This window comes from Mustela putorius, unplaced genomic scaffold, assembly GCF_011764305.1.
Source record: "Mustela putorius furo isolate JIRA1106 unplaced genomic scaffold, ASM1176430v1.1 tig00001009_pilon_pilon_pilon, whole genome shotgun sequence".
Taxonomy (NCBI): Eukaryota; Metazoa; Chordata; class Mammalia; order Carnivora; family Mustelidae; genus Mustela; species Mustela putorius.
In genome coordinates, this window is record NW_025421529.1 from 2,764,131 (window position 1) to 2,784,620 (window position 20,490).

The 20,490-nt window shown below is 35.1% G+C and overlaps 1 protein-coding gene across 1 annotated transcript; it reads left to right on the top strand.

Moving 5' to 3' along the window:
• The first annotated feature begins 6,786 nt into the window (after positions 1-6,786).
• Positions 6,787-7,725, top strand: LOC101674252 (olfactory receptor 2L8-like). The gene has a single exon (XM_004781733.1). It carries the CDS (start codon positions 6,787-6,789, stop codon positions 7,723-7,725), a length of 939 nt encoding a protein of 312 aa, XP_004781790.1.
• The last annotated feature ends 12,765 nt before the right edge of the window (positions 7,726-20,490 follow it).

Here is a 20,490-nt window from a genome sequence, read left to right on the forward strand (position 1 = left end):
TTCCAGCAAAGCAATGTAAGATTTCCTTGGTAAAGGCTCATTTTTTATGGGTTTGTCTGTGTTTCTGTAACATTTACTTATGGAAAATTCATTTGAACTTTATTTATTTTTGTATATCATGAATCATTATTTTTTTAGACTTTTAAAATTATTTATGTTCAGTTAGCTAACATATAGTACATCATTAGCTTTTGATGTTGTATTCAAGGAGACGTTTGTTGTGTATAACATCCAATGCTCATCAAAATGCATGCCCTCCTTAATACCCATCACCTGGTTACCCCATCCCTCCACTCACCCTTCTGTAACCTGCAATTTGTTTTTTGGAGTCCAGAGTCTCTCATGATTTGTAAATTTGTTTTTTGAAGTCCAGAGCTCTCATGATTTGTAAATTCACATTATTGCTACAACTATGCAAATCCTCATGCCAAATCTAATGTGACCAGACATATATCATATATATATATATATATATATATATATATATATATATATATATATAATTAGTTTGCTTCAGAAGGAATTTCTATATCATCTGGTATCTAGTGGATACCTCTCCAGATCTACAGCTAGATCACTATATAGTTTTAAATAATTTACTTCCAATCACTGGGAATCTGCTTTTCATCCTTAAAATAATGAGTCTATATATAAAAAATCTATTTCTTCTGTATACAAATGAATACAAATGTGATTTTTTTCAGTTTTTGTTTGCAGTTTAACAGTAACATGGAGACACAGAAAATAACATGTTAAGAAAAATAATTATTATTAAATGCATGTGATGGTAACATGAATTTTATTCTTGAACTGGGCATCAATTGATGGCTTTTCCTCATTATGATGTTGGAATGAGCTGAATATACATATTTACAACCTGCTTTACAGAAGGGATAATATAGAGAAGAGTGTTTTTTTTTCTTCTGAAAAATAGAACCTAGGGACACATGGTATTGGGCCAAAGCATGAACTGGAGTTCATTTAGAGAATCTAGGAGTTGTATTCTCTAAGCCATTTATTAAAGTTGCAGTGACAAAGTCATAGTATGATTAAGACATCAAATAAAAGGAAAAAGACAAGGATCTTGAAATGAGCAAAATATAAACAGTAAACCAATTTATTTGGATGTGGAGGAACTCAAACACATTTTTATCTCTCATATATATTGATTTTTTTTATTTTAATAGCCTTTATTTTTTTATTTTCTTTACCTTTTTAAAATTTTGAGCAGTTAAAATAATTAGTTTTATTTCAGAACTGTTACCTAAATTTTTTTGAGGGATAAAATAAGATAAACTTAAATACAAATTTAATATAAAAATATCTATCTCCATATCTGGCATCCAATTTACTAGCAGAAAAACAGGGAAAGTAACTTACATCTCTGAATCTTGAATTATTATTGTTTGCACACATTTCCAAACCAAATGGGTGGTTATATCAACCTCAAATTTTAAATAAATTTTATTCCTGGCACAAATTCTTGACACATATCAGGTTCCCCCCAGTGGATATGGTGAGTAAAAGTGTATAGTTCTATCTTCTCTTCATGAATGGACTTTGTTCATCCTTAAGGCTTAGTTCTCCAATTCACTAAGAAACCACTTCTTTCTTTTTTATCCACTGTATATTGTCAATAATGTTGATTACAAATTCAAAAAGTTTTAGTGAAATTTAAAATATCACGACAGGTAAAAATCTTTTGTAAGTGGTTTTAAATAGATTATTATTTCATTGGGTAAAATCGAAATAAAGGGGAAACAATATAATTCATTTTTACATACAAAAAATAGTGCTATTTACTTTACACATTGAATCAGGTATTCAATACCATACTGGATTTCCATGTCAGATGCAATACTTCTTTAAGTGACATCACATGGCAAGTTATTAGCATGTAAGAACAAAGAGACCTAGATCGTCAAAATGATGTTGTATTAGTAGTCATGTGACATCAAAGGTAAAAAAAAAATTGCGATTCATGATTTCTGTTCTGTTTTTTTTTCTTGTGATTAAGCAGAGTTAATACCATATACCTCATTTAATCTTTTTCTAACTTAAATTCAATTAGCCAAGACATAATTCATCATTATTTTTTGATAAAATGATCAATGATTCATTAGTTGTATCTCATGAAATCTTTGCCATAGCTGGTTAAGTAGAAAATGCAAATGGTAGTAATACTACAAATGTTAATTTCTTTGGTAACTACAAATAATTTATTTTTAATCCTGTCAATAATTAAAACTAATAATGGAAATTATATCCTATGACATAAGTCCAATATGCTGGTCCCATTCTTATACAAATGCTAACTGACACACTGAAATAACTCTCCAAGTTTTCCTCTGAAAGTTAACTATGACTGCATAGTAACTGAAATTAATTGCTCTGTATACAACCAGGAAAATAATCTAGGTTTTTCACAATAGATTTAGAGATTGACATATGCAGTATTTGGAGTACATGCGAGTTATTAACTGAAATAACTTTAACATCAATTTAATATTTTATCCAAATAATGCAAGGATAGGGCATTAACAAACTATAGGTAAAATTATGGTTCCATCACCAACTCCTCCAGAAGCTCAAGACAAGAACTTTAAATTATTTTATAATTTTCCTTTTTTTGATATTTTAAACAATATGCTTACCATCTAATGGTTGATTTCTAAACCCAAAGACAAGATCATAATTTGTACCTCAGGCCACTATGGATTATGTGTTGCCACCTCCCTATGTTACCACATTTAGCTCCTCCTTCCCCCCTCTTTCAACATAGTTACATCCCATTTTATTTTCAGATACATGCATTGACAGCATTGTTCCATCTTTAGAACCTCTTGGTTGCATATGTAGTATATAACTACTGATGCTGATTTATTCATATTTTTATATCTTTCTTTTCATATTACTATCCTTTCACTCAAAAAGACATTAAGACCTCTTTTTAGGAGATATTGAGAATCATTAAGAATTTTTTTTCAGAAAGATAATTTTTTTCAGAAATATAATTTATTTAATAGATTATTTCTCATTTATTATATTTATTGCATTCTATTTGAATATTGTATCTCATATATAATGGGTCTGAGAAAAGTTTTTGCTTAGTAGTATTCACCTGAAAATATTCATGTCACATTCATTATCAGGATTGACTAGAAGTATATATTAGGTCATATTTAAAAAAATATTATCCTCATTATTTTAAGATTTATTTATTTGAGAGAAAGAGAAAGCTTGCATGAGTGGGGGGCAAAGAGGGAGATAATTTTTTCAGTAGAGTCCCAAATGAGTGTAGAAGGTAACTAAGGGATCAATCCCATGACCTGTGAGATAATGACCTGAGCCAAAACCAAGATTTGGCAACTTAACCAACCAAGACAACCAAGGGTTCTTATTTTGAGTTATCTTATATTAATCCTCGCATTCTCTTATCTGCTCTGAATCTCAAAATTCGTTTCATTATTTTTTTATCTTTATAGTTAGTTTTCTTCAACTTATCTTTTGAAACTCTCATTACATTAATTATATAATTTTAATCCTTTTAGTTTTCAAAAGCCCTTTATTGTTATCTGGCATTTTCATTTTATGTAACACATGATGATTTTACTTTGGATGTAACAACTTCTCATATTTATCTGAAAAGATATATTTTGTAAAGCTTTCATGAATTTATTCTGATCATTTTTTTTATTTTTTATTTTTTATAAACATATATTTTTATCCCCAGGGGTACAGGTCTGAATCGCCAGGTTTACACACTTTACAGCACTCACCAAAGCACATACACTCCCCAATGTCCATAACCCCACCCCCCTTCTCCCAACCCCCCTCTCCCCAGCCACCCTCAGTTTGTTTTGTGAGATTAAGAGTCACTTATGGTTTGTCTCCCTCCCAATCCCATCTTGTGTTTCCCTCTTCTTTTCAGCTTTATTATTTTCCATAATATTTTCATCTAGATTACTAAGTTACCCCTCTGTTTTGTCCATCTTCATTTTTATGGCCTCTCCTTGGAATTGCATGTCAGTTATAGCATTTTTAATTTCAGCTTGACTAGATGTTAGCTCTTTTATCTTTGCAGTAAGAGATTTTCTAATGTCTTCTATGCTTTTCCCAAACCCAACTACTATACATATAGTCATTATTTTAAATTCTAGATCAGACAAATTATTTATATCTGTATTGATTAAATCTCTGGCCATGAGTTCTGCTTCCTGCTATTTCTTTTGTGATGAATTTTTCTCTCTCATCATTTGGTCCAGAAGAGAAAAGAAGAAATAAATAAAACAAAATGACCAACCACCCAAACAAACAAACAAACAGAACCAAGAACAACAAAAACAAAGGGAAAAAAAATCTATGTCCTTCGTGTGTTTTGGGCTACTTGTTAAAAAAACAAAAACAAAAACAAACAAATAGACAAAAGAACCCTCTAGATTCCAACATAAATAATAATGATGATGATGTAATAATAAGAAAGTAAAAATAAACATAAATTACATAGATATACAAAGTGTATATATATAAATAAAAATGAAAATAGATAAAAAATAAAGTGAATTTTTAAAAATGAGAAACTAGGAGAAAAATAATATTAAAAAACAGAGAGTAAAGTAAAATAGCACCTAGATATTATTTTCTCCTAGAGCTGAGGCTTTGCAGTGCTTTATGGTTATTAAACATTCTGTGAGCAAGTTCTTCATTGTGATCTTCAGGACGAAAGACCTGTTGTGCTGATTCTCAGTGGATTTGCCCTAGTGGAAATGCATCTAGGGCAGGGACTGTTGTAAGCAGCTCTGGTCTCCATGTTGTGCTGCTTGTTTGTTTTTTGTTTGTTTGTTTGTTTGTTTCTGTTTAGCACTGGTGGGTGGGATGAATACTGTGATGATTTGCTCTCTAGCTTTGGAGATGAAATTTGGTGCCACCCCACTATTCAGGGAGACCCACATAAGAGAAATAAATCACTCCTGTGTGGTTTGTTTCCATTAGAACCCCACCTACACTTTGTCTGTTACAGGTTTTTATCTCAGGCATATGACTAACTTACACATCTCCATATTTTAGGGCCTGGCATTTTGTGGACCACTGCTGATCCTTTAGAAGAGGGTCTCACCAGGCTTTTGCTGTTTGCTGAGTTGTCTCAAGAGAAGTGGTCACACCGTTGTGTAGCTTCACAGTTTATAACAAAACAGAGCAGAAATCCAGTGCCAACACTAGCTGCTCTCAGCTGGCTCCCACTCCCTTATCTCTGAGAACATTGCAGCTCTAAGGAGCCAGCCATTCTTTTAACCCAGGGAATCCTCAGACCATAGTGTCACACCTGTGAGTCCACGTCACTTTGAAACCTAAGTACCTTAATCAGGACACTGTAGTAACCTTCTAAAAGTTCAGATTTTGTCCTCCACTGCTTCTAATACTTTCCTATAGCCTCCATAATCAAGATCCCTCTCCACTGCCTTATCCACAGCTATATCTCTGGTCATTTTTCTACTTGTAGATTTGCAGTTTTTGTTCTTTCAGACCTTGAATTGATTTATTCACTTTTCACAATGATTTGACAACTATATAGCTGTGTTCAAGGAATTGGATAAGTCTAAGGCCCCCCTAATTCTCCATCATGTTAAGTCCTCCTTAACATGAAAAACATGTTAAAACATGAAAAAACAACATTCTTCTACTTGTTTAATATTATGTTAACTGAGTTTTATGACAGAAGGGGGACACATATATTTGTTGAACTCACATTTATTTAGAATGAAATGAGTTTTAAATACACAAAAACAAAAAAAAAGGAACAAGTAAAAAAAGATGTGTCATAACACAGTGCATAATATCATGTAACTATTGGGAAACAGATGAACAGAATGCAAATATTTTTTCAAAGAACTTGAACAGAGTCATGGAAATTATAAAAAATTAAAGACTAAGTTCTTTTGAAAAGTGTTTACCTAAACTAGTGTTTTTGGAAGTTATGTGAGAAGGAAGAATAAAATTGTTTCTGTGAAAATAGTATTAGGCAAAAATAATTCATTGTATATTTCTGTAGAAAAAAAGGAGGAAAAAATGACACTTGCCAAAAAGCTTGATTTGGCAGGCTTTTTGAGCAGAAATCAAAGGATATGAATATATATATGCAGTATGACTTGATAGGCTACTATAATTTCAGAAATATTGGGCTTAATTATTAAACAAGCATCCCCTAAGAGTCATAAAATTATATTCAAATGAGTCTGTAATTTAATTTATTTATATTGATTTATAATGACTACATATAAGGTACAACTTTGATTTTGTTAATAGTTAAATTTATGTAGTGAAATAAAATATACATATCTTAATAAAGTCATTACAAAAATGACTAATTCTCACAAATTTACATATTTCTATAAAATATTTTTAAATATTTGGACATAGATGTTAGTCTTATAAAATTTTATCTATGAGGAAAAAATGTGAGTTTTTGAAATAAGTATTAATTATTGTTTTTCGATTTTTTAAAAAGAGTAATCATTTGAAAAAGAGTGCAGGATCCCAGGATCCTGGGATCATGACCTAAGCGAAAGGCAACCTCTTAACAGACTGAGCCACTCTGATTATTATTACTATTTTATTTTAGTTATTTTTTAATTATTTTATTTTACTTTTAAAAATTATTTATTTTACTATTTTAAGTTGCAGTGTCTTCTTAGTAAATCACAATGTAATTTAAAGAACAAATTAATAAGAATTTATTTTTTATACTTTATGTATGTCTATCTTTAGGGGAAACTAAATTAATGCCCCATGGAATATAATAACCAAACTTCTACAGATTTCTTCTTATCGGGGTTGTTTCCACCATCAAGAACTGGCTTATTCTTCTTTATTCTCATTGTTCTTATTTTCCAAATGGCTCTTTTTGGCAACCTGTCCATGATCATCCTCATCCTTGTGGATACCCATCTCCACACACCAATGTATTTTCTACTTAGTCAGCTCTCCCTCATGGACCTAAACTTCATCTCCACTATTGTCCCCAAGATGGCTTTTGATTATCTCTTTGGTAATAAGACTATTTCTTTCATTTGGTGTGGGGTTCAGAGCTTCTTCTTCTTGACTTTAGCAGGTGGAGAGGGATTACTATTGGCTTCAATGGCCTACGATCGCTATGTGGCTATTTGTTTTCCTCTCCACTACCCCATTCATATGAGTAAAAGAATATGTGCTTTGATGATAATAGGATGTTGGACAATGAGCTCAATCAACTCCTGTGCCCACACTGCATATGTCCTCAATATATCTTACTGTCCATCCAGGACTATCAACCATTTCTTCTGTGATGTTCCTGCCATGTTGACTCTGGCCTGCATGGACACCTGGGTCTATGAGTACACAGTGTTTGTGAGCACCACCCTGTTCCTTGTGTTTCCTTTTATTGGCATTGTATGTTCCTATGGCCGGGTTCTCTTTGCCATTTACCACATGCGGTCAGCAGAGGGCAGGAAGAAGGCCTATTCGACCTGCAGCACCCATCTCACTGTGGTGACTTTCTACTATGCACCCTTTGCTTACACATATTTACGTCCAAGATCCTTCCGCTCTCCAACAGAGGACAAGGTTTTGGCTGTCTTCTACACCATCCTGACCCCCATGCTCAACCCCATCATCTACAGCCTGAGAAACAAAGAGGTGATAGGGGCCCTGAGAAGAGTTATTCAGAGGATATGCTCTGTAAAAATGTAGAGAAAGTTCTCATTAGTCCTCTGGCCAGAAGTAGATTACTTGCACCTTGTATAGTCCTTAGCAATATTATTCCAGGATTAAGGCAGGGACTAAAATAATTTAGGAGAATAAAATAATTGAGATTTGACAAAATGTATATTCTTTATCACTTTTTCTGTTTTCTTTGTGATAATTTTCGAATAAAGAAAAAGGTCATTATTTCCTCCTAACTTGGGGGCAATAAGGTTTTGCTAATATGTAGAAGTTAAAATGGAAACAATCCAGCTTGATGGGATTATCCAGTACATTACTTTAAATATACATAGTATATATCCTTAAAATAATTAAAAGAGAACAAAACAACAATACATGTAACACCATTGCCAGATTTCTATTAAAAAATATATCTTGTATCTACTTATCAATATTGATAGATGAATATTTGTTTTATTTCTATTAAAGTTTACTCTTAAATAATGAACACTGGTTCTCCTAATTCCCAGTTTTCAAGGAAAATGATAGATATAGAGATTAAGGATAAATTTATAAACATGAAAATTATAAACTTATAAACATGAACATAGAAGTCCTCCCACATTAGAAAGTATATTAACTAGCCATCAGGGAGATTCAAATTAAAACTACATTGAGATATCATTTTACACCAGTTAGAATGGCCAAAATTAGCAAGAGAGGAAACAACATGTGTTGGAGAGGATGTGGAGAAAGGGGAATCCTCTTCCACTGTTGGTGGGAATGCAAGTTGGTGCAGCCTCTTTCGAGAACAGTGTGGAGATTCCTCAAGAAATTAAAAATAGAACTTCCCTATGACCCTGCCATTGCGCTCCTGGGTATTTACCCCAAAGATACAGATGTCGTGAAAAAAAGTGCCATCTCTACCTCAATGTTTATAGGAGCAATGGCCACAGTCGCCAAAGTGTGGAAAGAACCAAGATGCCCTTCAACGGATGAATGGATAAGGAAGATGTGGTCCATGTACACTATGGAGTATTATGCCTCCATCAGAAAGGACGAATACCCAACTTTTGTAGCAACATGGATGGGACTGGAAGAGATTATGCTGAGTAAAATAAGTCAAGCAGAGAGAGTCAATTATCATATGGTTTCACTTATTTGTGGAGCATAACAAAAAGCATGGAGGACATGGGGAGTTAGAGAGAAGAGGTTTGGGGTAAATTGGAAGGGGAGATGAATCATGAGAGACTATGTATTCTGAAAAACAAGCTGAGAGGTTTGAAGTGGCGGGGGGGTGGGAAGTCGGGGTACCAGGTGGTGGGTATTATAGAGGGCACGAATTGCATGGAGCACTGTGTGTGGTGAAAAAATAATGATATTGTTATGCTGAAAATAAATAAATGAAAAAAATGCTAAAAAAAGAAAGTATATTAAGTTTATATATCTTATGAAAGGGACTCTGGGTAAATCTAGATGACTCATAAGAAAACAACCTATTACACATATACCACATAGAAATAATTATGATTGGGTTCTTATTTTTTAAGAAGAACCATAGTATAAAAGAATTGATGGAAGTTACATACTGTATAGTGCTGAGTAAAAAATCAGAGCCACTTCCAAAGCATTCCTCTAAGCACTGAAATTTACATCCCCCAGACATGGTTGACCTTTGTTGAAGATAATTTATGTTATGGATATTTCATTATACATTTTGTATTCTCATAACTCTAATCAATGAGAATTGGGGGTTTGATTTGTACCACAGTTATATATAATTTTATATATTTTATTTATATAATAATACATTATATATATACATATATATTTAATATATATATATTTCTTATTATCTCTTTTCTCAGAAAATAGAGAATATAACATAATTAGCACATCAACAGTGATGGTTATATATATATATATATATATATATGTGTTTGTTTGTATATATATATGTATATACATATATATGTATGTATGTTTCATGTATTTGTGTGTGTATATATATATATATATATATAAAACCATCATGGTTGATGGGCTAATTCTGTTATATTCTCTATTTTCTGAGGAAAGAGATAAATAAGGAAGCTAGAATAAAAATGCAAGAGGCTTTGTATTATCCCAAACATGACAGTGACTTATCACTGATGTATTCAAATTGGAAATAATAATTTTCTTCAAAAATAAAGATCCACATTCTAGAATGTATATATAAGTTTGGATATTTTTATACTAAAACTAAGTGAGCCTTTAGAGATTTATAGACTGTTAACTGATTATGAGCTTGATTTGTAATGGCATATGTATGAATTTCCCGAAAATATATAATGGGAAATATTATAATCACAAGAAACTATATGATAGGGGCGCCTGGGTGGCTCAGTGGGTTAAAGCCTCTGCCTTCAGCTCAGTTCATGATCTCAGGGTCCTGGGATCAAGCCCCATGTCAGGCTCTCTGCTCAGCACGGAACCTGCTTCCCCCCCCCATCTCTGCCTCCCTCTGCCTGCTTATATTCTATCTCTCTGTGTCAAATAAATAAGTAAAATCTTTAAAAAAATAAAGAAACTATATGATAATATGGTAATATTTTCAAAAGTAAGCATTTGCTTGAGATGGAACACTTACTTCTTATCACATAACATAATTTTCAAATCTGCAAAAAAGAAGATATTCACTGCTTAATTTCAGGGACCAAATTCTCATTAAACATTTACCAGCAAGATTTTTCCATTAAATTATTTTGGGACTTGAAATGTGATTATCTAGGTTCTTAACTAAAGGGAATTCATTTTTTAACGAAAGTAAATTAAGTCCAACTTAAAAACAAAATACTATATTAAACAAAAGTGAAGGGTAAGGAGCTAAGATGACACTTTAGTAAGAGATCCTAAGCTCATCTCATTCTTTGAACTCAACTAGGTGTCTATCAAATCATTCTTAATACCCTAGAAATTGGCTTGAGGACTGATTGAACAAATTCCACAAATAAAAGAATAGGCTTCATTGAGGAAGGTAGGGAGTATAGAGTTGTGGTTTGCAGGGCAAATAGATCATGAGTGCTATGGAAGGGAGAAAGCCCTATTCACAGAGAATGTTCAAGGAAATGTTCATGGAGAAGACTTCCTCTAACCCATTGGCTGGAGAAAGGAGAGGGGTTCAGTTTTCACAACCAGCAAGGGATTGAAGACTAGAGTTAAAAGGTCTGCAAACTTGACTGAGATAGATCCATGCATGTGCTAAGCTACTCATGCAGAGAAGGCAGGCATAGATAATAACAAAATAATAATAAGGGACATTCACACTGCACTTACCTCAATGGACAAATCAGCTAAAGAGAAAATCAACATGGTAACAATGACTTTGAAAGACAAATAGGACCAGATAGTCCTAACAGATATATGCAGAACATTACACCCTCAAGCAGCAGAATACATATTCTTTTCAAGTGCATATGAGAAATTCTCCAGAAAGAATATTAGATCACAAATCAGGCCACAACAAGAAAAAAAAAAAAACAGTTAGGATCACATCATACATATTTTCCAACCACAAAGCAATGAAACTTGAAGGCAACCCCCCGTACCCACACACACACACAAAAACATGTTCATAAATACATGGTGGTTGAACAATATGCTACTAAACAATGAATGGATCTACCAGGAATTCAAACAAGAAATTTAAAAAAATACGTAGAAACACATGAAAATAAAGCAATAGTCCAAAAACTTGGGATGCAGCCTAAATGGCCAGAAGAGGGAATTATATAGCAGTGCTGGCTTACCTCAAAAAGCAACAATAATCTCAAATAAACAACTTTCTTTACTTTTAAAGTAGCTAGGATAGATACTATAAAGCCTAAATCCAGCAGAAAATGAGAAAAAAAAATAAAGATTAGAGCAGGAACAAATGATATAGAAACTTAAAGAATAAATGAATTCAATGAAACCAGGTACTGGATCTCTGAAAAATTAATCAAATTGCTAAGTCCTTAGCCAGACATATTAAAGAAAGGGATAAAGGACCCAAATAAATAAAACCACAAATGAGACAGAAGAAATAACAATTAATACCACCAAAATACAATGATTATAAAAGAATATTAGGAAAAACTATACACCAAACAACTGGACAACCTGGATGAAATAGATAAATTTCTACATAAATATCAACTACCAAAACTGGAATAGAAAGAAATAAAAAAAATTGAAATGACTGATAACCAGCAAAGGAAATGAACAAGTAATTAAAACTCCCCAGAAACAGAAATCTAGGGTCAGATGACTTTACATAATTCTACCAAACATTTAAAGAAAAAATAATACTTATTCTCAAATTATTCTAAAAAATCAAAATGGAAGGAAAATTTTCAAATTCATTCTATGAGGTCAGCATTCCCTCAGCAATATCCTGATAACAAAACCACATAAAGACTCCAGTAACAAAGAGAATGATAGCCCAGTATCTCTGATTAACATGGATGCAAAAATTCTCAGTAAAATACTAGCAAATATAATCCAACAGTACATTAAAAATATCATTCATCATGTTCAGTGGGATTTATTCCTGGCTTGCAAGGGTTGTTCGATTTTGGGAAATATGTGAACATAATGCACCACATTAATAAAAGAAAGTATAAGAAACATATGATTCTTTCAATAAATGCAGAAGAAGCATTTTACAAAGCACAGCATCCAACTATTGGGAAAAATAAAGGACCATGTCAAGAGGAATGAACTTGAACTATTTTTCATAGACTATACACAAACATAAACTGAAAATTGATGAAAGACCTTAATGTGAAACAGTAATCCATCAAAATCTTAGAATAGAATAGAGACAGCAACCTCTTTGACCACAGCGACAGAAACTTCTTGCTAGACACGTCTCCAAAGGCAAGGGGAACCAAAGGGAAATTGAACTATAGGGATTTCATCAAAATACAAAGCTTTTTCAAAGCAAAGAAAACAGTCAACAAAACTAAAAAGCAATCTACAGAATGGGAAAAGATATTTGCTAATGACATTATTAGATAAAGGGGTAGTATCATAAATCTACAAAGAACTTCTCAAACACAACACCTAAAAAAACAAATAATCCAGTGGAGAAATGGACAGAAGGCATGAACAGACATTTCTTCAAAGAAGACATACAAATGGCCAACAGACACTTGGAAAAATGATCCACATCACTTAGGATCAGGGAAATACAAATCAAAACCACAATGAGATACCACCCCACACCAGTCAGAATGGCTAAAATTGACATTGGGAATGAATGCAGAGAAAAGAGAACCCTCTTACACTGTTGGTAGGAATGCAACCTGGTGCAGCCACTCTGGAAAATAGTACAGAGGCTTCTCAAAAAGTTAAAAAAAATAGAACTAGTCTATGAGCTAGCAATTGCACTTGTAGGTCCTTGTGCAGAGGATACAAAATTAGTGATCTGATGGGGCACAAACACCCGAATGTTTATGGCTGCATTGTCCACTATAGCCAAACTGGAAAGAGCTTGATGTACACAATGGATGAATGGAGAAAGATGTTGTGTATAGACAATGAAATATTACTCAACCATAAAAAAAAATAATGAAATACTGCATTTGGAACAATGGGGATGGAAATAGAGGACATTAAGCTAAATGAAATAAGTCAGTAAGAGAAAGACAAATACCATGTGATTTAACTGTTATGTGAAGCTTAAGAAACAAAACTGATGAACATAAGGAAAAAGAAGTAAGAATAAAGTAGGATAAAAATAGAGAGGGAGACAGACAAACCATAATGAATCAATTATAGAGAACAAATTGCAGGCTGCTGGAGGGGACATGGATAAGGTGATGGGGCAATTTGTTGATGTGAATTGATGAGGGCACTTTATATATTAAGCCCTGGGGGTTATATGCAACTGATGAATCACTAAATTCCAAACCTAAATTAATAATACACTCTAGGTTTACTAGCTTGAATTTAAATAAAACAAACAAACAAAATAAGATAGAGGAATAAGTAATGCACTTGTCATGATGACATCACTAGGTAATGTGTGGAATTATTCAATCACTATATTGTACACCTAAAACTGATATAAAATTGTATGATAACTATACTTGAATTAAAATAAATTATACCAAAATAAAATAAAAATAAGATTCAGGTTTGTACTCAAAATCCCAGTTTAAATTTATTAGAGCCAGCCCCAAATATTTTTTAAATGAAGTTCTAGTCTTTGAAATATTGAATCCACTGGGGTAACTTTTAAAAGCATGTCCATTAATGGGCTAAACCATGATCAATCCAGCATAGTGTAAAAGTAAAAGGATAAAATTAGAATCAATGTGCACTCCAGATTTAGTTAACTTGGCAAATCAAGTTACCTGCATCTTAGAGGATTCAACTAAAATAAAGAACACTAAAATTCTTAACATTCATCCCTGGAAAATTGATGCCTTTACACAGAACTCCAAAGTGTGTGGTTTTTGCTATTACTGAAAGGAGCCAGGATGGAGGATGGAGGGAAATGTCACAAAGGTGAGTGCTCCAGGCTCTCTTAGTCCTCTAGCCAGCTTTTGGAAAGTTCTAATTACCAAAGATGAGGTTCCAAGGAACAACAGCGCTTTTATCAAGCCTCCCTCTTAACTAACTCAGAAAAATAAATTGGGAATGAATCTGTGTTCTTATTGACACTGAGGCTACACTCTCAGTGTTCAACCCCACTGCTATAAAGAAGCCCCTTCCTGAGAGTACTAAAATAGTTAAAATACCGGGGTCTCCAATAAACTTCAAAAGGTCTTATTTCTAAACATACTTCCTTAGGTTTAGGCCCTTTTTAGAGATATTATTCTTTTTCTCCTTTTTTCCTTCGGCCCTATTGCCAGAAGGACAAGATTTATCTAAATAATTTGCTGGGGGTGCCTGGGTGGCTCAGTGGGTTAAAGTCTCTGCCTTTAGCTCAGGTCATGGTCTCAGGGTCCTAGGATCAAGCCCTGTATTGGGCTCTCAGCTCGGCAGAGAACCTGCTTCCTCCTCTGTCTCTGTCTGCCTCTCTGCCTACTTGTGATCTCTACAAATAAATAAATAAAATCTTTTAAAAATAAAAATAAAATAAAATAAAACATTTTGCTGGATTTTCATTCTCTCAAACAGGAAAAAATAATTCTGAATTTGAAAGTAGTGCCAAAGTAGCCAACCAAGTAAATTAAATAAACACAAGTCACGTTTTAATTATCCATCTCTCATGATACTATAACTGAATCAGGGAAAAAAGATCACTTGTTTCTCTTGGATACGTTACCATCCCCTTTATGAGAAAAGTCTTCAGTTGATCTTGGAAGAATACACAGTGCACTTCCTGTCAATATTCAAGTAGATTTCTCAAAATTTCGCTGAAGAAGAGCCTGCTTCTCCCTCTCTCATTAGCCCTGTTTGTGCTCATTCTCACTCTCTGTCCAATACATAAATATAATATTTTTAAAAATAAATTTCAGTTATTTAACACAGAATAATAATTACTTTCAGGTATAGAATTTAGTGATTTATCACTTGCATAAAATTCTCAGTAACACAACCAGTAACCTCCTTGATACCCATCACCTATTTAACAATCTCCTTGACCAACTCCCCTCCAGGATTCCTCAGTTTGATCCCTATAGTTAAGAGTCTGTTTTCTGGTTATCTCTCTTTCACCCTCCGCATGTTTATGTGTATTCTTTCTTAAATACCATAAGAGTGATTCCATACCATGTGAGTGAAATCAAGTATTTTTCTCTGGCTGACTTGTTTATCATAATAGTCCCTTGCTCCACCCATGTTGTTGCACATGTAGTGAAAATATGGGACACTTGAACATCAATTTTCATAGCAGCAATGTCCACAATATCCCAGCTGTGGAAGGACCCAAATATCTTTCAAAAGATGAATGGATAAAGAAGATGGGGTTCACATATACAATGGAATATTACTCAGCCATCATAAAGGATAAATACAGCAGGGGGACAAGATGGTGGGGGAGTAGGAGGAGGCGCCCTTTCAGCTGGTACCCCAAAGAGAGCTGATTACCTACCAAAAGAACTCCAATCACCCATGAAATCAGCCTGAGATCAGAATTATACATGTCTGGATCTCTCCAGGGGCAGAAGACGCCAGTGGGCATGTAAAGCAGAGTGGGAACATAGGACGGATATCAGAAGATAAACAAAAGGGGGAGGGAGCCACCAGAGGCGACCTTTTGGAAAGTAATACCCCAATATGAGCAAGAGTGGCCTGTGTCTGGGGACTAGCATTAACTTGGAGACTGGTTGAAAGCACTTCAAAAGAGCAAAGGATTGCAGGGGGAAATTGTGGGAATCTGGGTGGCTAGGGACAGGGGCTTAAGTCCCCAGTCCCAGGACAGCCTCCCCGGCGCTTAGGCAGAGAGAGTGCGTCGGAGAAACCAGCTCTTGGTCCCTAAGCAGTCAGCAAGCCTGAGAATGCATGGGTTCTAGTTCCTGTGAGGGGATGGGAGCCATGCTGGTTGGCAGAACACGCGAGCCATACCACAAAGCTTGAGATACACGCACACGTTCCTCATGCTCCACTGAGTTACAAAGGCCCAGCCTGCGCTCTTTGACCCGCGCCATTGTTTCAAAGCCTAAGCCGCGCACCCCAAAATCTCCCCTGACAGAGGTGTGCAAAAGCCCAGCCTGGTGCTTAAGGGCCAGCACCCCTTTCTCAGTGCCTGAGACACACGCACGACCCATAGACACCTCTGAAAGAGGTGCGCGCAAGCCGGGAACTCTTAGACCCAGCAAGACCAGGCACTCCCAACCCGGACCAGCTGCAAAATCTCAGTGTGCTATTGCTGCTTGGAACCTCTCTGGTGGTCGGGAGCTCCCAGACAGCTGCCACTGTCTTGGCTTTGGGTGCAAGCAAAAGATCCTGCACCCCCAGGGTCTGCAACTTGGAACCTCCTCTGACAGCGGCCAAGGGGGAACTTATTTAGGCTCTGCACCCAGACTGAGGCTTCCATCTGAGAGGGAGATCAGGGTGCAGTTTGTTTTCCTCTAAAACTACAAAAACCATCAAAGGCGGTCAAGGTGAGAGAAAAAAAAAAGTGAACAAGCATAAAAACCACCAGAGAACAAAAGCCTGAAAAACAAGTTTCCACAGAGTCCACCCCCTTGAGGGGGGCGGGAGGACTTAACTCCATAAACATCATTGACTGAGAACCCACGTGGCAGGCCCCTCCCCCAGAAACCAAACCAAGAAAGAAAAAAATAAAATAAAAGAGGAAAAAAAAAAGGACTATAAGAGAACAACCACTGCTCCATAGGAAAACATGTGTTGTTCACTCCTTCCCAATATTCCAGTTCATTTTTTTTTTTACACATAGGTAATTTTTTTAAACTATATACCATCACAGAGAGTTGTACAGTACAACAAATTCCATAATACCTTTCTAAACTGAACTTTCTGATAAATACACCTATGTTTTTCTTTTGCATTTTTATTTTTTAAATTCCTTTTTTTAAATTTTAGTTTAGTTTAGTCTAGTTTATTCCTTTTTATTTTTATCCTCTAATATTCATATAGAATTAAATTTCAAAGTAATCCCCTTCCCCCAATCAATACTACCCCTATAGGTAAACCAATTTTTAATCCCCTTTATCTTAGCACAGTTGAGTCCTTTAACAAATATATCAAGATACATCCAGGAAGAAACAAAACAACCTTCCTAGCACACACTGAGAATTTATAAGAACTCTCCCATCTTCTTCCACCAGTGTTTCTGTGTTTTTTGTGTTTGTCCTGAAAGCATATAAATTTTACATTTGTGGTTCTTTTTGATGAGGTTCTTTCTTTATTTGCATATATATATTTTTTTTTCTCTTCTCATATACTTGTATCAGTCTTTTTATCTCTTTTTGTTTGTCTACTTCATAAATCTTACTTTGAGGCCCATCTGAGCTGAACCTTCTTTTTCATCTTCCCTTTCTTTCCTGTCTCTCTCTCTTTCTCTCTTTTTTTCTTCTTTTCTTTTTTCTTTTTCTTTTTCTTTTCTTTTGTCTCTAGTTTAGGAGGGGAATCCTGATTGCTCAGAAGTGTTCCAGGGTGCACCTTGACTGCATCACAGTTGATACATCCAGCTACATCTGTTCAGTCATCTCCCACCAAAATGACTAGGAGGAGGAATGCCCAATAGAAGAAAAATACAGAGGATGGACCTTCTGCAACAGAGCTAATGGCTATCAACATAGACAATATGTCGGAAAGAGAATTCAGGCTAACAATTATCCAGGCAATAGCTAGGTTGGAGAAAGCCATGGATGACCAAATGGAATTGATTAGGGCTGAACTGAAAGCGACCGACAGGATGTTCACAATGTTAGGGCGGAGCTAAAAGCTACCAGGAAGGAGGTTCACAATGCTCTCAATGACTTCCAATCTCATCTAAACTCTCTCAAAGCTAGGGTAACTGAGACAGAAGATAGAATTAGTGATCTGGAAGACAAACAGATTATACATTCAAAAAAACATCACGACACCTGATAGTCAAATTGAGGAATTATAATTGTAGGTATAATCTCTTGAAAGTGGCCAGGGCAAAGAGGCTCCTTATATACAGAGGGAAGCCCATCAGAATAAAGTCAGACCTGTCCACAGAGACCTGGAGAGCCAGAAGAGGCTGGCCAGATATATACAGGGCACTAAATGAGAAGAACATGCAGCCAAGAATACTTTATCCAGCAAGACTGACATTCAAAATGGATGGAGCGATAACGAGTTTCCAAGACTAGCAAGGCTTAAAAGACTATGAAACCACTAAGCCGACAATGCAGGAAATATTATCAAGGTTTCTATAAAAGAGGAAAAATCCTAAGAATAGCATTGAACAGAAATATAGACACAGTCTACAGAAAGAAATTTTTCAAAGGTAACTGGATGTCAATAAAAACATATCTATCAATAATCACTCTCAATGTGAATGGTCTAAATGCACCCATAAAATGGCACAGGGTTGCAGATTGGAGAAGACGACAGGACCCATCCATATGTTGTCTACAAGAGACCCATTTTGAACCTAAAGATACACCCAGACTGAAAGTGAAGGGATGGAGAAGCATCTTTCATGCCAATGGGGGGTCAAAAGAAGGCTGGGGTAGCGATTCTCATATAAGATAAATTAGACTTCAAACTAAAGACTATACTCAGAGATACAGAAGGACACTACATAATCCTTAAAGGGACTATCCACCAAGATGATCTAACAATTGTAAATATCTATGCTCCACCAATTCGAATGGCCAAAATTAACAAGGCAGGAAACAACATGTGTTGGAGGGGATATGGAGAATGAGGAACCCTCTCACACTGTTGGTGGGAATGCAAGTTAGTGCAGCCTCTTTGGAGAACAGTGGATATTCCTCAATTAATTAAAAATAGAACTTCCTATGACCCTGCAATTACATTACTGGGTAATTACCCCAAAGATACAGATATAGTGAAAAGAACGGCCATGTGTATTCCAATGTTTATAGCAGCAATGGCCACGGTTGCCAAACTGTGGAAAGAAACAAGATGCCCTTCAACGGACGAATGGATAAGGAAGATGTGGTCGATATACACTATGGACTATTATGCCTCCATCAGAAAGGACGAATACCCAACTTTTGTAGCAACATGGATGGGACTAGAAGAGATTATGCTGAGTGAAATAAGTCAAGCAGAGAGAGTCAATTAGCATATGGTTTCACTTATTTGTGGAGTATAACAAATAGCATGGAAGACATGGGAAGTTAGAGAGGAGAAGGGAGTTGGGAAAAATTGGAAGTGGAGGTGAACCATGAGAGACTATGGACTCTAAAAAACTATCTGAGTGGTTGATTTGGCGGGTGGGTGGGATGGTGGGGTACCAGATGATGGGTATTATAGAGGGCATGAATTACATGCAACACTAGGTGTGGTTATAAAATAATGAATACTGTTATGCTAAAAATAAATAAAAAGAAATTTAAAAGAATGAAACAAAGCTGAGGTGGGAAGCCTTATATCAGACCAATTAGATTTTAAGCCAAAGTGTATAATAAGAGTCGAGGAAGGACACTATACCATACTCATAAGGTCTGTCCAACAAGATATAAAATTTTAAAGATCTATACCCCTACCATGGGAACAGCCAACAATATAAAGCACTTGATAACAAAATCAAAGAAACACATTGACAATAATGCAATAATAGTAGGGGACTTTAACTCTCCCCTCATTGAAATGGAAAGATCATCCAAGCATAAGATAAACAAGGATATAAAGGCCTTAAAAGGCACACCGGACCAGATGGACATCACAGATATATTCAGAACATTCCATCTTAAAGCAGCAGGATACATATTCTTCTCAGGTGCCCATGTAACATGCTCTATAGTAGATCACATGCTGGGTCACAAATCAGGCCCCAACCAATATCAAAAGATTGGGATAATTCCCTGCATATTTTCAGACCACAATGCTCTGAAACTAGAACTCAGTCACTAGTGGAAATTGGAAAGAACCCAAATAAATGGAGACTAAAGAGCATCCTTCTAAAGAATGAATGGGTCAACCAGGAAATTAAAGAATAATTGAAAAAAAAAATGGAAACAAATTATAATGAAAGCACAACCATTAAAAATTTGTGGGACACTGCACAGGAAGTCCTGATAGGAAGATATATAGTGGTACAAGCCTTTCTTAAGAAAGAAGAAAGGTCTCAAATACACAACCTAACCCTACACCTAAGGAGTTGAAGGAAGAACAGCAAAGAAAGCCTAAACCCATCAGGAGAAGAGAAAT

What these genes read in the sequence shown, in the direction of transcription:
- LOC101674252 (XM_004781733.1), top strand. Translation starts at nt 6,787, where the DNA reads ATGGAATATAATAACCAAACTTCTACAGATTTCTTCTTATCGGGGTTG.